Raw genomic sequence first — 14482 nt, 5'->3', positions numbered from 1 at the left:
ATACAATCATGGACAGCATTCCATCTTGGGCCGAGCAAAACTTGCTTTCGATATCTGCTATCCATCTGAAAGGAGTGAAGAATTCCCTAGCAGACTTCCTAAGTTGGCATCCAGTCAAACATGACGAATGGTCTCTCAACCAGGAAGTGTTTGCGATCCATCACTCTCAGGTGGGGCATGATGGAGGCCGATCTCTGCTTCCCAGGAAAACAGGAAGGTCAGCTGGTTCTTCTCCCTAAATCCATGAGATCAGGCTTTGGGTGTGGATGCATTCGCAAGCATGTGGGAGTTCAATCTCTGTTATGCGTTTCCTCCAGTGAGGCCGATACCAGCAGTCCTGCGCAAGTTTTTGCTAGAAAAGACAAACTTCATTCTGGTGGCCCCGTTCTGGCCAAAGAGGCCATGGTTTTCTTTGCTGTGGAGCCTGGCCTTGGTTCCCCTTTCCAGAGAGGGAAGATCTGATCTCTCAGGGTCCAGTGCTGCGCCCTCAGGTAAGAACCTTGAGGTTGGCAGCGTGGCTACTGAAGAACAACTACTCCTGAAAGTTCAGGGGTTTTCTGACAGAGTAATTAGGACTTTGGTGAACTGCCGCAAACCAGTTACTAGCGTTATTTATTCTGCAGTCTGGAAGAGATTCAACTCCTGGTTGTTGAGGTCGGAGCCCTGCAGATATCCCTACGGTGTTGGATTTCTTCCAGGATGGGGACTTTTGGTTAACACTTTATAGGTGCAGGCCTTGGCTCTTAGTGTTTTCCTTCAGGTCCCCCTCCAGCAAGATCCCTCTGTAGCAGATTTTTTCAGGGCTCTCTCTAAGTCCAGGCTGGCGGCGGTCAGGTCCTATCCAGTTTGGGATCTATTTTTGGTTCTAAAAGCTTTGTTCCTTTGTCCCTTTTGAACCTCTGGAGAAATCTTCTATAAAGTTTTTAACCCTAAACTGTATTTTTGGTAGCAATCACATTTGCCCGTAGGGGTAGTGAATTGCAGGCGCTTTCTATTAGGGAGCGCTGTTTGGCAGTTTGCGAGGATAGAATTGTGCTTCAAAACTGATCCTGGGTTTCTTCCCAAGGTTTCCTCCTCCTTTCATAGGTTTCAAGATATAATTTTGCCGACCTTCTGTTCTGCTCCCGCAAACAAGAGAAAAGATTGAGTTATTGGATGTGAGAAGGAGCCTTTTGGCCTATCTTAGTAGATCCAGAGAGTTCAGAAATTTGGACTCTTTGTTCTTTTTGCAGGAGTGCGGAAGGGTTCCAAGGCTTCCAAATCCACCATAGCTAAATGGATTAGGATGGCTATTGCAGAGTTGTACAATTTATTAGAGATTCCGCCCCTGTTTGTTAATGCATACTCAGCCCGCTCCTTGTCAGCGTCCTGGGCAGAGAGAGCCGGTTCCTCACCAGAACAGATCTGTAAGGCAGCCATCTGGTCCAGCTTTTCTACCTCTGTGAAGCGTTATCGACTGGATCTGCTTTCTAGCAAAGATCAGGCATTTGGGTGCAAAGTCCTCCAGGCAGTAGCCCTGCCCTAATGGGTAGGTTCTTGATCATCGTCTCAAGGAGGTTGTCCTGGAAGACATTTTGAGAAAACCAGAGTTAGACTACCGGTAACTCCTTTTCTATAAGTCTTCCAGGACAGCTGGGATTTCCCACCATAAGGTTGAACATTAATATATGTTTATGCATAAATGGTTATGTCTTTTAGTGTCTTCCTGTGGTTCTTGGGTGAAACTAAAGAGGGAGGCCTGGAGGTCTGCCTTTTTAAAGTACTATGCTTACGTGTTTCCTGTCCCGAAGGGAGGAGCCCCATGTCTCAAGGGGCTGTCCTGGAAGACTTCTAGAAAAGGAGTTACTGGTAATTCTCACTCTGGTTATCAACAGTGAAAGTAAACGAAAATCCCAAATTTTGGGTTCCAAGGGGGACATCAACTCTAATGACCCTAGTGACACACCAGGATTTACTCACTTTGGAAGGATTTCCTCTCACTTCCTGTTTTTGTGGTATGAAGGGAAATCTCCTCTATGGGACACAGATGGCAAAAAAATCTGACGGGGTGTAACCCTCCCTTACTTTATCAAAAAAAAAAAAATATGTCTTTAGTGACACTTCATGGCTGTTGACATCCTAACATTGTGTGAGACCTTTACATGTGGTGACACTCAACATCTCTTCGCTTTGCATCTGTTTGATTACATAAGTGGAGAGACCATTATGGTTCCTAGTTTTCTTTTCACTTGGGATGTGTTATTACTAATGACAAGTTCCATGTGCTGTCAGAGGTGGGATGTGTTATTACTAATGACAAGTTCCATGTGCTGTCAGAGGTGGGATGTGTTAATACTAATGACAACTTCCATGTGCTGTCAGAAGTGGGATGTGTTAATACTAATGACAACTTCCATGTGCTGTCAGAGGTGGGATGTGTTATTACTAATGACAACTTCCATGTGCTGTCAGAGGTGGGATGTGTTATTACTAATGACAAGTTCCATGTGCTGTCAGAGGTGGGATGTGTTATTACTAATGACAAGTTCCATATGCTGTCAGAGGTGGGATGTGTTATTACTAATGACAAGTTCCATATGCTGTCAGAGGTGGGATGTGTTATTACTAATGACAAGTTCCATGTGCTGTCAGAGGTGGGATGTGTTATTACTAATGACAAGTTCCATGTGCTGTCAGAGGGGGGATGTGTTATTACTAATGACAAGTTCCATATGCTGTCAGAGGGGGGATGTGTTATTACTAATGACAACTTCCATGTGCTGTCGGATGTGTTATTACTAATGACAAGTTCCATGTGCTGTCAGAGGTGGGATGTGGTATTACTGATGACAAGTTCCATGTGCTGTCAGAGGTAGGAGGGAACAAAAGGGAGCTGCCACTGCTGATGTCCATCTGCAAAGGTCTTTCTCTATTTGTAATGCTGATGCTTTGGCTTGGTGCTTTTTGAGTCACAGTAGTAGAACAAGTATGCAGATCTGTCTTCACTGGCTACATGCCTATTCTGGGTCAGTGCCTCCAAAACGTATTGAAGCCAGAGATAACCCGGCAGCTAGATCGGGTCACCAATAGCAATAATCACAATTTTTTTCACATCTGTAAATGAAGTGTGCTGTGGACTATTGTGCCCATTATGGAGAGAGCTGTCTTAGAAGATGGGTCTCTAAGGATAGTTTTAGCAATGGGGGTCCACATCTGGAGGGAACAGGATGAGGGACAGTGCAGAGACGGGTTACATCCGCTGCTGTAACTCTGCAGATGTAGTGTAGGTGGATGGTATTTGTAGTTCAGAAATGGTCCACTACAGATTCTGAAAAATACAGGTGGCCAGTGACATGGACAATATAATTGTGATTCATACTCTCCTGATGTTTGTGGAATCTCTAACGTGTGTTGTTTTTCTTCTCCAGTATTCAGCCTGCAAGATCTGTGCTGCCGATCTATTGTCTCCTGCACACCAGTCCATCTTATCGATAAGCTTCCTCTGCCAGTGGCCATTAAGAGCCACCTCAAATCCTTCTCCATGGCCAACGGAATGAATGCTGTGATGATGCATGGACGTTCCTACTCTGTGGCTGGTGGTGGTGGTGGGGCTGCAGGAAGCGGTGGGGGGAGCAAAGGTAACAGTCTAAAACGATCCAAATCCATTCGGCCACCCCAAAGTCCCCCTCAGAACTGCTCAAGAAGCAACTGCAAGATCTCCTAGCATGGAAACCTGGAGTGTGCAGGGCTGAAAATAGAGTGCCCAGCCATTTGACCATGTGGAGAGGCTGCTCTGTGAGCCGCACCTTGGGCACCTGTATGGGCCTGGATGCCAGTCCGTGTTTGTGCCATTTTTATAATCTTCTGGCAAATGGAAGCCGGTGATCGTAACGGAGGATGTCCATCTTGTACCTTATTGACTGACTTCTTGTCGCCATACACCCAATCCTGATTCCTTCAAGGGTGTCACACTGCATGATGGCTCTGACTCACTCCTACTACCCCTGGGGCAGCACTGTGCTAAGACAGCTCCCCTACCTCTTCCTTATTTATAAATAAGTATAAATATTAACGGACACCTCACTTTTTTTATAAATATAATGCCTGACTATACAACACTTCTGTATCATGCTGTAAATAATTAACATTCCTACCTTCCCTTATCAAAGGGACAAACATGGGGCTTCTGCTACTAACCACTGCATGGATTTCTATAATATTGCATCACACTGGGACCTACTGACCAAACCTGGGAGAAAAAGTGTCACCCAAAGCAACCAGTTAAATGTAAGCTTTCATTTTCTCTGCTAGCAGAATGGTAGCTGGAATCTAGTTGCCATGAGCAACATTTCTACATTCCTTGTCTGCAGTTTTTGTAAATCACCTTCCATGTAAAATTTTTAAATATCAATGGGCTATTTCTAGAAGAAAAAGTGTTGTGCAAATTGGAGAAAACCTGATTATACATTTTAGTTTTAGAACGTGCAAGGAGTAGAACCTCTGTCTGGTTATTGCTATCCATGGTACCATTACAGCGATTTCACCTCACTTGCTGTCCAGTGAAAAATGGTTTCACCAGATAGGGTGTAAAGGAAAATCTCCAACGACAAAAAAAAAAAATAAAACATTTTTCTTCTGTTTATTGAAGGACACAGCCAAATTGTTAGACAAACACATTTTTTGCAACTAGGGTTTGTTTACTAAAGACAAGTCCACCAAGTCTTCTGGAGCCAAGTGTACCTGGCAGCCCAAGGCCTGAGATGAAAGGCAGCTAGTGATCCACAAACAAGAGAAGGTGTCCTCCTACCTGAAGATGTTGAGGTGGGAGTGTCCTTATCGGTCGGTGTCCCTGTTGAAGATTTTCTGTCAATTCTCTTGATCGTTGTCACTCTGACAAGTGAGATGAAATCACTCTAATAAAACCACAGCTAGTAGTAATAACTTGACAGGTTCATTTTGGTGGGGATTACACCTTACATGGGGGCTGGAAATAGAACCCCTTCTCCAGCACAGTACAAAATGACACCTTAGACCCACTTCCCATTGAAGGAATCATCTGGAACCCAACAAAAGTATAAATTCTACCTCTGTATTTTTAGATTAAGGCCTTTTTTGGAAACAACATAAACCTCAAGTCTGATTACTGAAGGTAGGACTGTTGTCTGTTCTGATTTCGCACATCGTCGTGTGTGTGACTTCTTTACTTTCTCCCCAATGAATCACGTACTCATGGGGTGTTTTACCATCATGGAATCTCTCCAGTAATCTGTATTTTGTTTGATTTTTTTTTTTTAAGTAATTTGATCCTGAGGTACAGTGTGTGGTAATGGTATATTTGAGATGGTTCTTGTTAATATTTAGCCTTCATCAGTACATTATGGGCAGTCAGGCTTTAAGACTGCGGACAATGACATTCAAAAGTGTGGTTTGGTTATAAATCATGTTGGTTCCGCTCACATAATCCAGACTTTCAGACCGCAGGATCATGTTCCTTACAGGACCAGTAAAAGGAAGGTGCTTATCACGTTACTTGGGATTATGCCTTGGTGACGGCCATCTTGGTTTGCCTAGATTTGTACGATTCAGTACATAATCCTTGTTGCCTGTCTATGAAGTGAGTTGCATTTTTGTTGTCAACAAATTTGGCAGCTGCTGAGAAATCAGGCCCGTTCCATGGTTTGACATATTTCACTGTGACCACATCCAGTCTATCTTTACCTTGGCTGGTGGCCTCCTCTGTTTTGGCATTGGAAAGCTTTCAAAGGTGAATGAAGCAACATTTCTGAGCATATATAATGTATATGTCAAAGGCAAGTAAAGGGCACTTATCCCAAAGTGAGTTCTTATACACATGACAATAACTTTTTGCACCCAGGTGCTGATAGTTTTCTTTTTCATTGACTTGTTATCCTGCTGCTGTTTGAGGACATCTGAATGTTCTGAGGTGACCATCTGATTATATAGTACTGGGAGGGTGGGGTCCAACTTTCATCCTATTCCTTGACATTTGAGTGGTTTAGGCCAATCAATAACAGAATCTGATTATATAGCACTGGCCAGCCTATAACAGCCTCATGCAATGATTAATGTAGGCCAGGGGTCTCCAAATTGCAGACCACATCTGCCCATTACAAGATTTTATCCGGGCCCCCAGCTAGGGTCATTGGTATATCCTCCATGTGCAATGAGTGAGGATTAAAGGATAAGTTCACCTTTTAGTAAAAAAAAAAGTGCATTTTTTTGCAGGTAACAAAAATGTGCATTTAATATTTTTTGTCTGCAGGAGCCTGTAAAGCATTGCTCCAGCAATCAGCAGATTGCTGGTGCCATGCAGGTCTCCTGCAGACCTGCCAGTATATCTGCTGACCTGTACGGCAGGGGTGTCAAACTGGCGGCCCTCCAGCTGTTGCGAAACTACATGTCCCATCATGCTTCTGCCTTTGGGAGTCATGCTTGTAACTTTCAGTCTTGCAATGCCTCATGGGACTTGTAGTTTGGCAACAGCTGGAGGGCCGCCAGTTCGACACCCGTGCTGTACGGGATGTACGAGCAAGCGAAAATACTGACAGGAAGAATTAATGAACTACCACGGTGCTTCACAGAGCCGTGGTAGTTCATTGAGGGCTACAAGCCAACAGCCGCTAAGACTGTCGGGACCTGTAGTCTCTCATTTACAGAGGACTGGGTTTTTTTTTTTGGTTTTTAAATTTGACAGTAAGGGGAGAGAAGATCCCCTGGTAGCTATCAAAAAGGGGAGCAGGGGCCGGTCTGTTTGTAACAGGTTACATGTTACACCCTGAATATGGGTGTAACATGTAACCTGTTACGAAAGGTGAACCTATCCTTTAAGGTCAACAGGGGCTTCCTATGGTCTCTACTTCTCATGTAAGGGGAGAGTATCATGGGGATTTTTTTGTCATGCAAACAGTGTGGCTCCCATACTGAAACGTTTGAAGACCCCAGATAGAGGCAAAAGAGTGGGAAACCACTTTTTTTTTAATTCGATGTTTTTGTTCTTCCATTGCCAACAGAGAGTTCCCTACCTGGCACCAAGTAAAGGCGTGCTTAGTTCATGGCTGCCCATTCTTCATTATCATTTGTCATCATTACATAATGGGACCATCTGCTTGTGCCTTGTAAGGTCACTGGTAACCATAGACTTTATCACAAGGAAGATCCCAAGAGAAGAAAGGGTGATGCCATCAACTCCCTCTTTCAGTATGATGCTTGTGGGATGGGGCCTTAGATGTCAGAAGAATGACCCAGCAGTGTTATACAGAAAACCACAATGGCGTGGAAAGATCGCACCTTGCGGAACTTATCAAAACTCGTTTTGTGATATTTGCATTTTTACTGACCTCTTTACTAAATAGTTAGAACATATAAAGCCCCCCAAATATCTAGCAATGTAGAATAAGAATAGTTTTATTAAAATGTTTATTGTTAGAATTCTTCAAATGTCTAATATTAGAAATGTAGTTTCTAAGTTCTTTATATTATTAGACTCAGGTTGTGAAGGGGCTCTTCATATTAATAGACTCAGGTTGTGATGGGAAGCATAGTCTATTATAAATGTAAAAAAATCAAAGTGTAATAAGTGTGTAAAGCCAGGTTGTGGATGGATAGTGAGAAGCGCTGTACTCCCCAGAGTTTCTATGCAAATAACCACTTTTCTGGAAGTCTGTATTTGCATAGACATGCCTAACGAGGCACGTGGCCTAGGGCTACTTAGATGGAATCATACCTAAAGCCAATTTTGTTTTTCTATTTTGGACAGTGTAGGGAATGTTTAGCCCCTCCCTGCCCAACCCAGTGTAAAAAAGGTCCTGAACTTTTGGGGGACAGGAGTGACTGGCAATCATGTGACTATTGTCATTGGCTGGTCACATGATCAGGAGCTGGTGACGGAGATCTGTCTTCAGCAGCTTGATCTGCGTGCTGCGAACACGTTCTCCGCACAGAAACCTCAGCCACTCATTGACGCATATGTGCGGGGTGTGGGAGTTAAAGCCCACCCTTTTTCCATTACACATATATGTTAAGCAGACAGGAACAGGTTAAATCACCTGTTAAGTTTGTTTACCGTTTATGTCCCATTTGGGGAAGAGGTTCCTTCACTTCTGTTTTGTAGACACAAGAGAAAGTGGGGAAAAAAAGTCTCCAAAGTTATGCAGTGCCCCTTTAGACTGTTTACACCAGAAAATGGTGTTGCCATTTTAAGAGTTACCCGTTATCCCTGTTCCAGTGTCATTTCAATATTTTGGATCTTCTTTCCATGCTTGGGGAAATAGTGATTCTCCCCAGCAGGGATATGAACAGCAATAAAAACTTTACAGGGACCCTAACTTCTTGCCACTCCATCCAAAACTGTTTGGTTTTAGATGCATTTAAAGGAGAAGTTTACCTTTGGGAACATGTTACATGCTCTGCCCGGTTTTTAGGGTGGAACATGTAACATGTTCCCATAGCCGCTGCCCCCCCCCCCCCCCCCCTCTGATAATACGAAGAGACTTCTTCCCATACTATCTGTCAAATTTTAAAACTGTGTGGCCGTGCTGGACTCACACGGCTGTATCATTCATTCACGGACTTCTGTGAATGAATGAACTACAAGTCCTGACAGCCTTGGCGGCTCTCAGCTTGTAGTTTTCAATGAACTACCACGGCGCTGTGGAGCTCCTTGGTAGTTCATTGAAGCTTCCTTTCCTGCCAGAATATCTGCTTGGCCTTACATTCCATACGGCAAGCTGATATTCTGACAGGTCTGCAGGAGACTTGCATGGCACCAGCCATCTACTTATCTCTGGTGCAATTCTTTACAGGCTCCTGTAGACAAAAATAATAAATGCACATTTTTTTTAAATTTTGTTTTACCTGCAAAAAAATGTGCATTTTATTATTTTTAACTAAAAGATGAACTTATCCTTTAATAATCTAAATACTGTGAGATTTTACTGCTTGTTGACAGTTCTTTCATTAGCCTCACATTGATTTTAGTGTGCTATACTTGGGATGACTGCCAACAAGCAATTAAATCTCAGTAGCAGATGCAATCACCCATGTAGCCCTGGTCTCAGGGGAGTGAGCATTGCGAGATGTGGAGAGAGCGTGCTTTTGTTTTTTTTTTCTGCATTCATGGGTGTTTTCAGGAAGCTGTGATGGTGGTGGGAGGACCTTTTTAAAGTAACTATGAAGGTATAATCTGGCACCGTATCATTCATGATGTCCAGCAGGGACCTTCCTATAAATGTTTTTGTACTGCATTTTGGGGCCTATGCATGAAAGGTGTGCCAACAAGAATTTCTTCTTGCTAATAAAAACTCATCATTTTGTTTCATTTGAATACGTAGACTTACCGGGAAACAAAGCCCTCCAGAGGCGCGCTGTCAGTGCTGTAGGCGCCTCCATCTTCACCCGGTCTTCCTTCTGGGTTCGCGAGGCTATGGTGGTATGAATGGCCGAGCCACGATGGCATGCGCACATGGGAGTCGCTCTTTACGGCACAGGGCTCTAAAGGAACGGCATAAGTTGCTGCCAGAGTAAATATCTCCTAAATGTTGTACATTTCACAGATATTTACCGTACCGATAGGTAAGCCTTATTATAGGCCTACCTATAGGTAAAATTCAACCAAGGAAGTTTACTCCCATTTTAACCAGAACCTTCAGTTTTGGTTGGTCGCTGCAAAGGTGATCACATTGCCATCTTAAATCTTTCATGCACCCCAATCTACTACCAGTATCTCTAGTTCCACCTAAATAGAAAAATCTGTGATGAATGTGGTGCACTACCCTGATGGCTGCAGCTGTACATGAGTGACCTCTTTTGCTAAGGTTTTGTGGGGTACATGACAGGCAACTTACAATGTGAAAATCTGCCACTGGATTGCCCAAGGTATGTCAGTGAGTGATTCAAGTTGCTTGTGCCTGCCCAAGCTGCCTGTTTTTGATAGAGCTAGCCTTTTTTTTCAACAAAGTGTACCTGTCTAATAAACTCACTGGTCACTTTATTAGATACACCTTGCTAGTGCCAAGAAAATATCCCCACACCATTACACCACCAGCCTGAACTGTTGATACAAGAGATGGTATTCTGCATCACTTGGTTATAGTGAGTGGTTATTTGAGTTACTGTTGCCTTTTTATCATCTTGATCCAGTCTGCCCATTCTCTTCTGACATCAACAAGGCATTTTCATCCACGCAACTGCCACTCACTGGATAGTTCCTCTTTTTCAGACCATTCTCTGTAAATCCTAGAGATGGTTGTGCGTGAAAATCCCAGTAGATCAGCAGTTTTTGAAATACTCAGACCAGCACGTCTGGCACCAACAACCATACCATGTTCATAGTCACTTAAATTCCCTTTCCTCCCCATTCTGATGCCCTGTTTCAACTTCAGCAAGTCGTCTTCACCACATCTAGATGCCTAAATGCATGCCGCCATGTGATTGGCTGACTAGCAATTTGAACAGGTGTATGTAATAATGTGACCGGTGAGTGTATATCTCTTTTAGATGGTGAAGGCAACCATTTTTTAATTCCTTTTCGTCACTTGAGGGTGGCCTCCAGAGCATGTTTGGGGTATGTTTTCATACTGCCTCAGTTCATAAAATGGGATCTAGTGCTCTGTAGAGATAGTACATGTATGTGCTTCACTATGAACAGCATGTTCTCACATATTCTACACCCCTACTTACCTACAACCCCAGGTATGTTCTTTGCTGCCCTGTAGAGGACATAAGTGTGTTACTAGCCTCCTCCATTTGGAAGGGGAATGGATATGAAGCCTGTGATCAGTATATTCCAGTTTTACAAGTATAAATGATATGCCTCACTTGTTCTGGATCTCTGCGTTTTTACTGATGTTTAAGGAATGACACCATCTAAACCAGTGACGTAGCATGGAGAACTCCCAGAGCAAATGGAGTATACAGCTACACGGACCTATGGAGCTGCAATATATATAATTTGCTGCTATGATTCTGCCCCATCTGTGTCTGGAAGTCTTTTTGTATATATCACGCATCTCCTTGTGGAGCCTTGAGAGACCCCGAAAGGAACAGTGAGGGGAGGATATCACAGCAGCATATCATCTGCTTCTAGTGTTGGGACGTGTACTTTATGCTCCATCTGTGCTCCACCATTCCCTAAAAAAGATAACGGAGTCCACCAAGTATTTCTTGGGTAACCCAGTGGTGAGATCTCTCTGCGAAGTTTCTGGCTGTCTTCCCACACTTCTTGCTGTTCTTCTTAGGGAATTTTCATTGGGTGCTTCATGTGACCAATTCTGCTATCCACCTGGCTGCTGTGGCACCTCCGCATCTCATGTTTTTGTTGGCTGAGACAATTCACGACCACATGGGGAGGGATCCAGTGTGAACAGGCTAGGAAGGTCCACCAACCTCATAACCATGGATAACCCTGGTGGGTGCTTCTTGAATGTCGCACCAGCCATCCCTGGGGGTAGCAATGTAGTTGTATTTTCTATACAGCTTCTTTCATCTCGTCTGGCAGAGAAAAATGTTCTTTTGGTTCTTATAATTACTGTGACATGTACAGACCTGGGATCTTCACCAGCGTGCCTGAGAAATAGAATTAAGTGTTGTAGTTCTTCAACATCCACAAAAAGAGAAGACTTATTTAGTTTTATTGGAGTTTTAATTTTGCCATTTTATTGACAATACCTCCAACAGGCAATGAGGCCAGGTTCACTCTGCTGCTACCCGATTTTGATCCATGTAGGGCTAATTGGATGTAACTTTGATAAGGTTTGTATATTCTATGAGGCCAAAATTGCACTGGAATCGCACCAATGTAGTATAGAAAGCCTTTCCAAAATCACTCTGTGCTGAGTTGCATGTGAATGGACACCATTAAAAAGAATGAGATTTCCATTGTAAACACAATTCTGTGCGACTGAAATCTCACTAGTGTGAACCAGGCCTTAACTCCTTGGCGCCTCCCGGCCCTTTAAGGGTTTCAGAAGCCAGGAGGCGGGGCGGTGGTTTTAGGGTTATGTGACTGCCGTGATTTGCCGTCATGGCGGTCACATGATCGGGAAAGGTCCCGATCGAAAGAGGAGATCGGGACTTTTCCATGAGTACCGGACATGTGTGCCGGGAGCGTGCAGAGCACGCGCTCTCAGCACATATATTTTTCTTAATTGCGCACAAATGTACGGCTGCTCGGCGTCTAGGTCCAGACGCCGGGAGGCTGCACATTGGTGTGCGGCCGGCGTGAAGAGGTTAAACAGCCGCCTTGAGGCTCTCCACTGCCAGTGTCCCCTAGACTAGCTTGGTTTCTGTGCTTTCACCATAATATCTTGACTCGCATTTCTGGCCTTGTTCTGCAGAGTTCTTAATTCTTATGTATGGAACCAATTAAAAGTCAGACTAGTACATGGGCAATTGTGATTGGTTGCTATGGGTTGGTACCCTTCGGAGTTATGAACTCTATTAAATAAGGTCATTGGACTGAATCATGATTTGTGTTCAAGTTTTGGGATATTTCACGCTTATTTATGAACATTCCACAAATATTTTCCTGATATTGTTACATTTAATATTTAGTCCGCTTGGTCTTCCTTAGTATCTGGCCATGTATTGCCACCATTTGCCTTGCTCAGGATAATAACACTAATGTAGATGCATGGCCCTTGTAAAGAACCAGCTGCTTGCTCCTCTCCCTTCCATGTGTCCATGTTCAGATGCTCTCCACTACCCATTATACATGAATGACTTCTCTCGTCACCTACACTGTGCTCCTTGCAACTTCAGAACAACTGTGTTAGATATTTCTGCATTCACTAATGTCATGTTTCCATTTGGGTATCAATTGTTTGTCATATTTCATCTGCTTGTGCATTGACTTGTCCCAATGATATTGGGAGATGTATCTGTACATCATCCAGAGAGAGTCCAATCATAGTAGAACATGAGATTAGGCCGGACGTTAGCTGTAGTTCCTCAGCTGTTCCAGCCTTAGCTACCCAACAACAAAGATGTAATCTATTGTAGCTCCCCAGTCCTTCACCTGAAAAATTAAAAGGAATGTAGCCACCCCATCTACGAGGGGCGACCTGAGAAGTTCTCGGCCTACTCGTGAAGCATTTGTCTTAGCCCAATTTTATTTTTGGTACTCATAGTACATATCTTTGCAAGGTACCATAACAAATTTCTCACAAATGGCTTTTCCTTTGTTTCAGTTATTGAAGGCTGAGGTACAGAAGGTCATCAAAGATGGAGAAAGTGAGGAAACGTGCTGTTATCCAATACCTGCTGTCTGTCGTGTTTGTTTTCAACAGTCAACATTCTCGGGACTCACTGACTTGACACCTTGTGCATGTCCAGCACTACTGTTAAAATGTGTCCAACGCGTTCCTGGGATATACCCACTTTCACTGCGATGAAACGTTCTGTTACACGCCTGTCTGCCGTTACGAGATCCTGGATTGCTGTGATGTTTTCCTCTGTACAGGCAGTTGCTGGCCTTCTACTGCGAGGGGTATCTTGGACAGAGGGGTTCCCCCTCTTGAATTCCACCACCCACTTTTTAACTGTGGAATAGGAAGTGTCATCCTCCCCTAATGTTTCCATCAAGTCCTTGTGGATGTCCTGTCCACTCATTCCCTTTTTCAGCAGGTATTGGATAACAGCACGTTTCCTCACTTTCTCCATCTTTCAGACAAAGATGACCTTCTGCACTTCAATCTTCAATAACTGAAACAAAAAAAAAAACTATTTGTAAGAAATTTGGTATGTAACCTTGTAAGGATATGTACTATGAGTAGCAAAAATCAAATTGGGTTAAGACAAATGCTTCACGGGTAGGCCGAGAACTTTTCAGTCGCCCCTCGTAAGGTATCTTCTGCACTTGCTGAGAGTGTTCTGTTTATCTGAAATGTAGTGTCCTGAGGACCCTAAAACAGAAAATGAACTTCCTTTTTGTAATCTACAATCCCCTCCCCCCCCCCCCCCCCCCCCCCCCCAGCATGGGTGGAAACCCTGGCTCCCTCTGTACATACAGTAGAGTGGCTGGCTGAAGGGAGGGGGGGGGGGGGCGCAAACAGATTGTTGTTCACTGAATCACCTGCTGAAAATAAAGGAAGAATCCTGAAAAAGAAAACACAAGCAGCCACGACATCTACAGACTGGTAAGCTGCAATAGCTTCATCTTTTTCTCTGGGGGTTTGCTATGCTTCAAATCACCCATGTAGCTTAGTGTTCAGTATGACTGATATACATTCACGAGATCAAAGGATACAAATTTGAGCCAAGGCGGTGACAACTTTTTACAACTCATTTGTGTTCTGCTGCTCTGATCTGATTTTTAGCATTCCATGTATGGTATAGGGCTAAACTCACCAACTGTGAAATCCTGATATTTTATTTTCTAAATAAATGAAAATCCCTCACTATGACAGATGTTATGGCTTTTTATTGTGTGTTTGGGCTGACAGCTGGATTGTAATGTATTCTGTAGAATAGAGGAAGATTTCTTCTA

At 43.6% G+C, this 14482-nt stretch overlaps 1 protein-coding gene across 2 annotated transcripts in view; it reads left to right on the top strand.

Annotated features, from left to right (window-relative positions):
• The window catches only part of RAB40C (RAB40C, member RAS oncogene family), a 78369-nt gene extending 63973 nt beyond the window's left edge, over positions 1-14396 (top strand). For both annotated transcript variants that reach the window (XM_089683155.1, XM_089683164.1), the window contains exon 7: positions 3408-14396. In XM_089683155.1, coding sequence (XP_089539281.1) covers positions 3408-3703 — 296 coding nt within the window. In that variant the 3' untranslated portion in view covers positions 3704-14396. The remainder of the gene's footprint in view (positions 1-3407) is intronic.
• The last annotated feature ends 86 nt before the right edge of the window (positions 14397-14482 follow it).

Source organism: Staurois parvus, unplaced genomic scaffold, assembly GCF_062004578.1.
Source record: "Staurois parvus isolate SC_StPar_1 unplaced genomic scaffold, SC_StPar_1.0 ptg000018l, whole genome shotgun sequence".
NCBI classification, from domain to species: domain Eukaryota; kingdom Metazoa; phylum Chordata; class Amphibia; order Anura; family Ranidae; genus Staurois; species Staurois parvus.
Note: the sequence above shows the minus strand (reverse complement) of the source record. Positions and strands in the feature narration are given on the sequence as shown.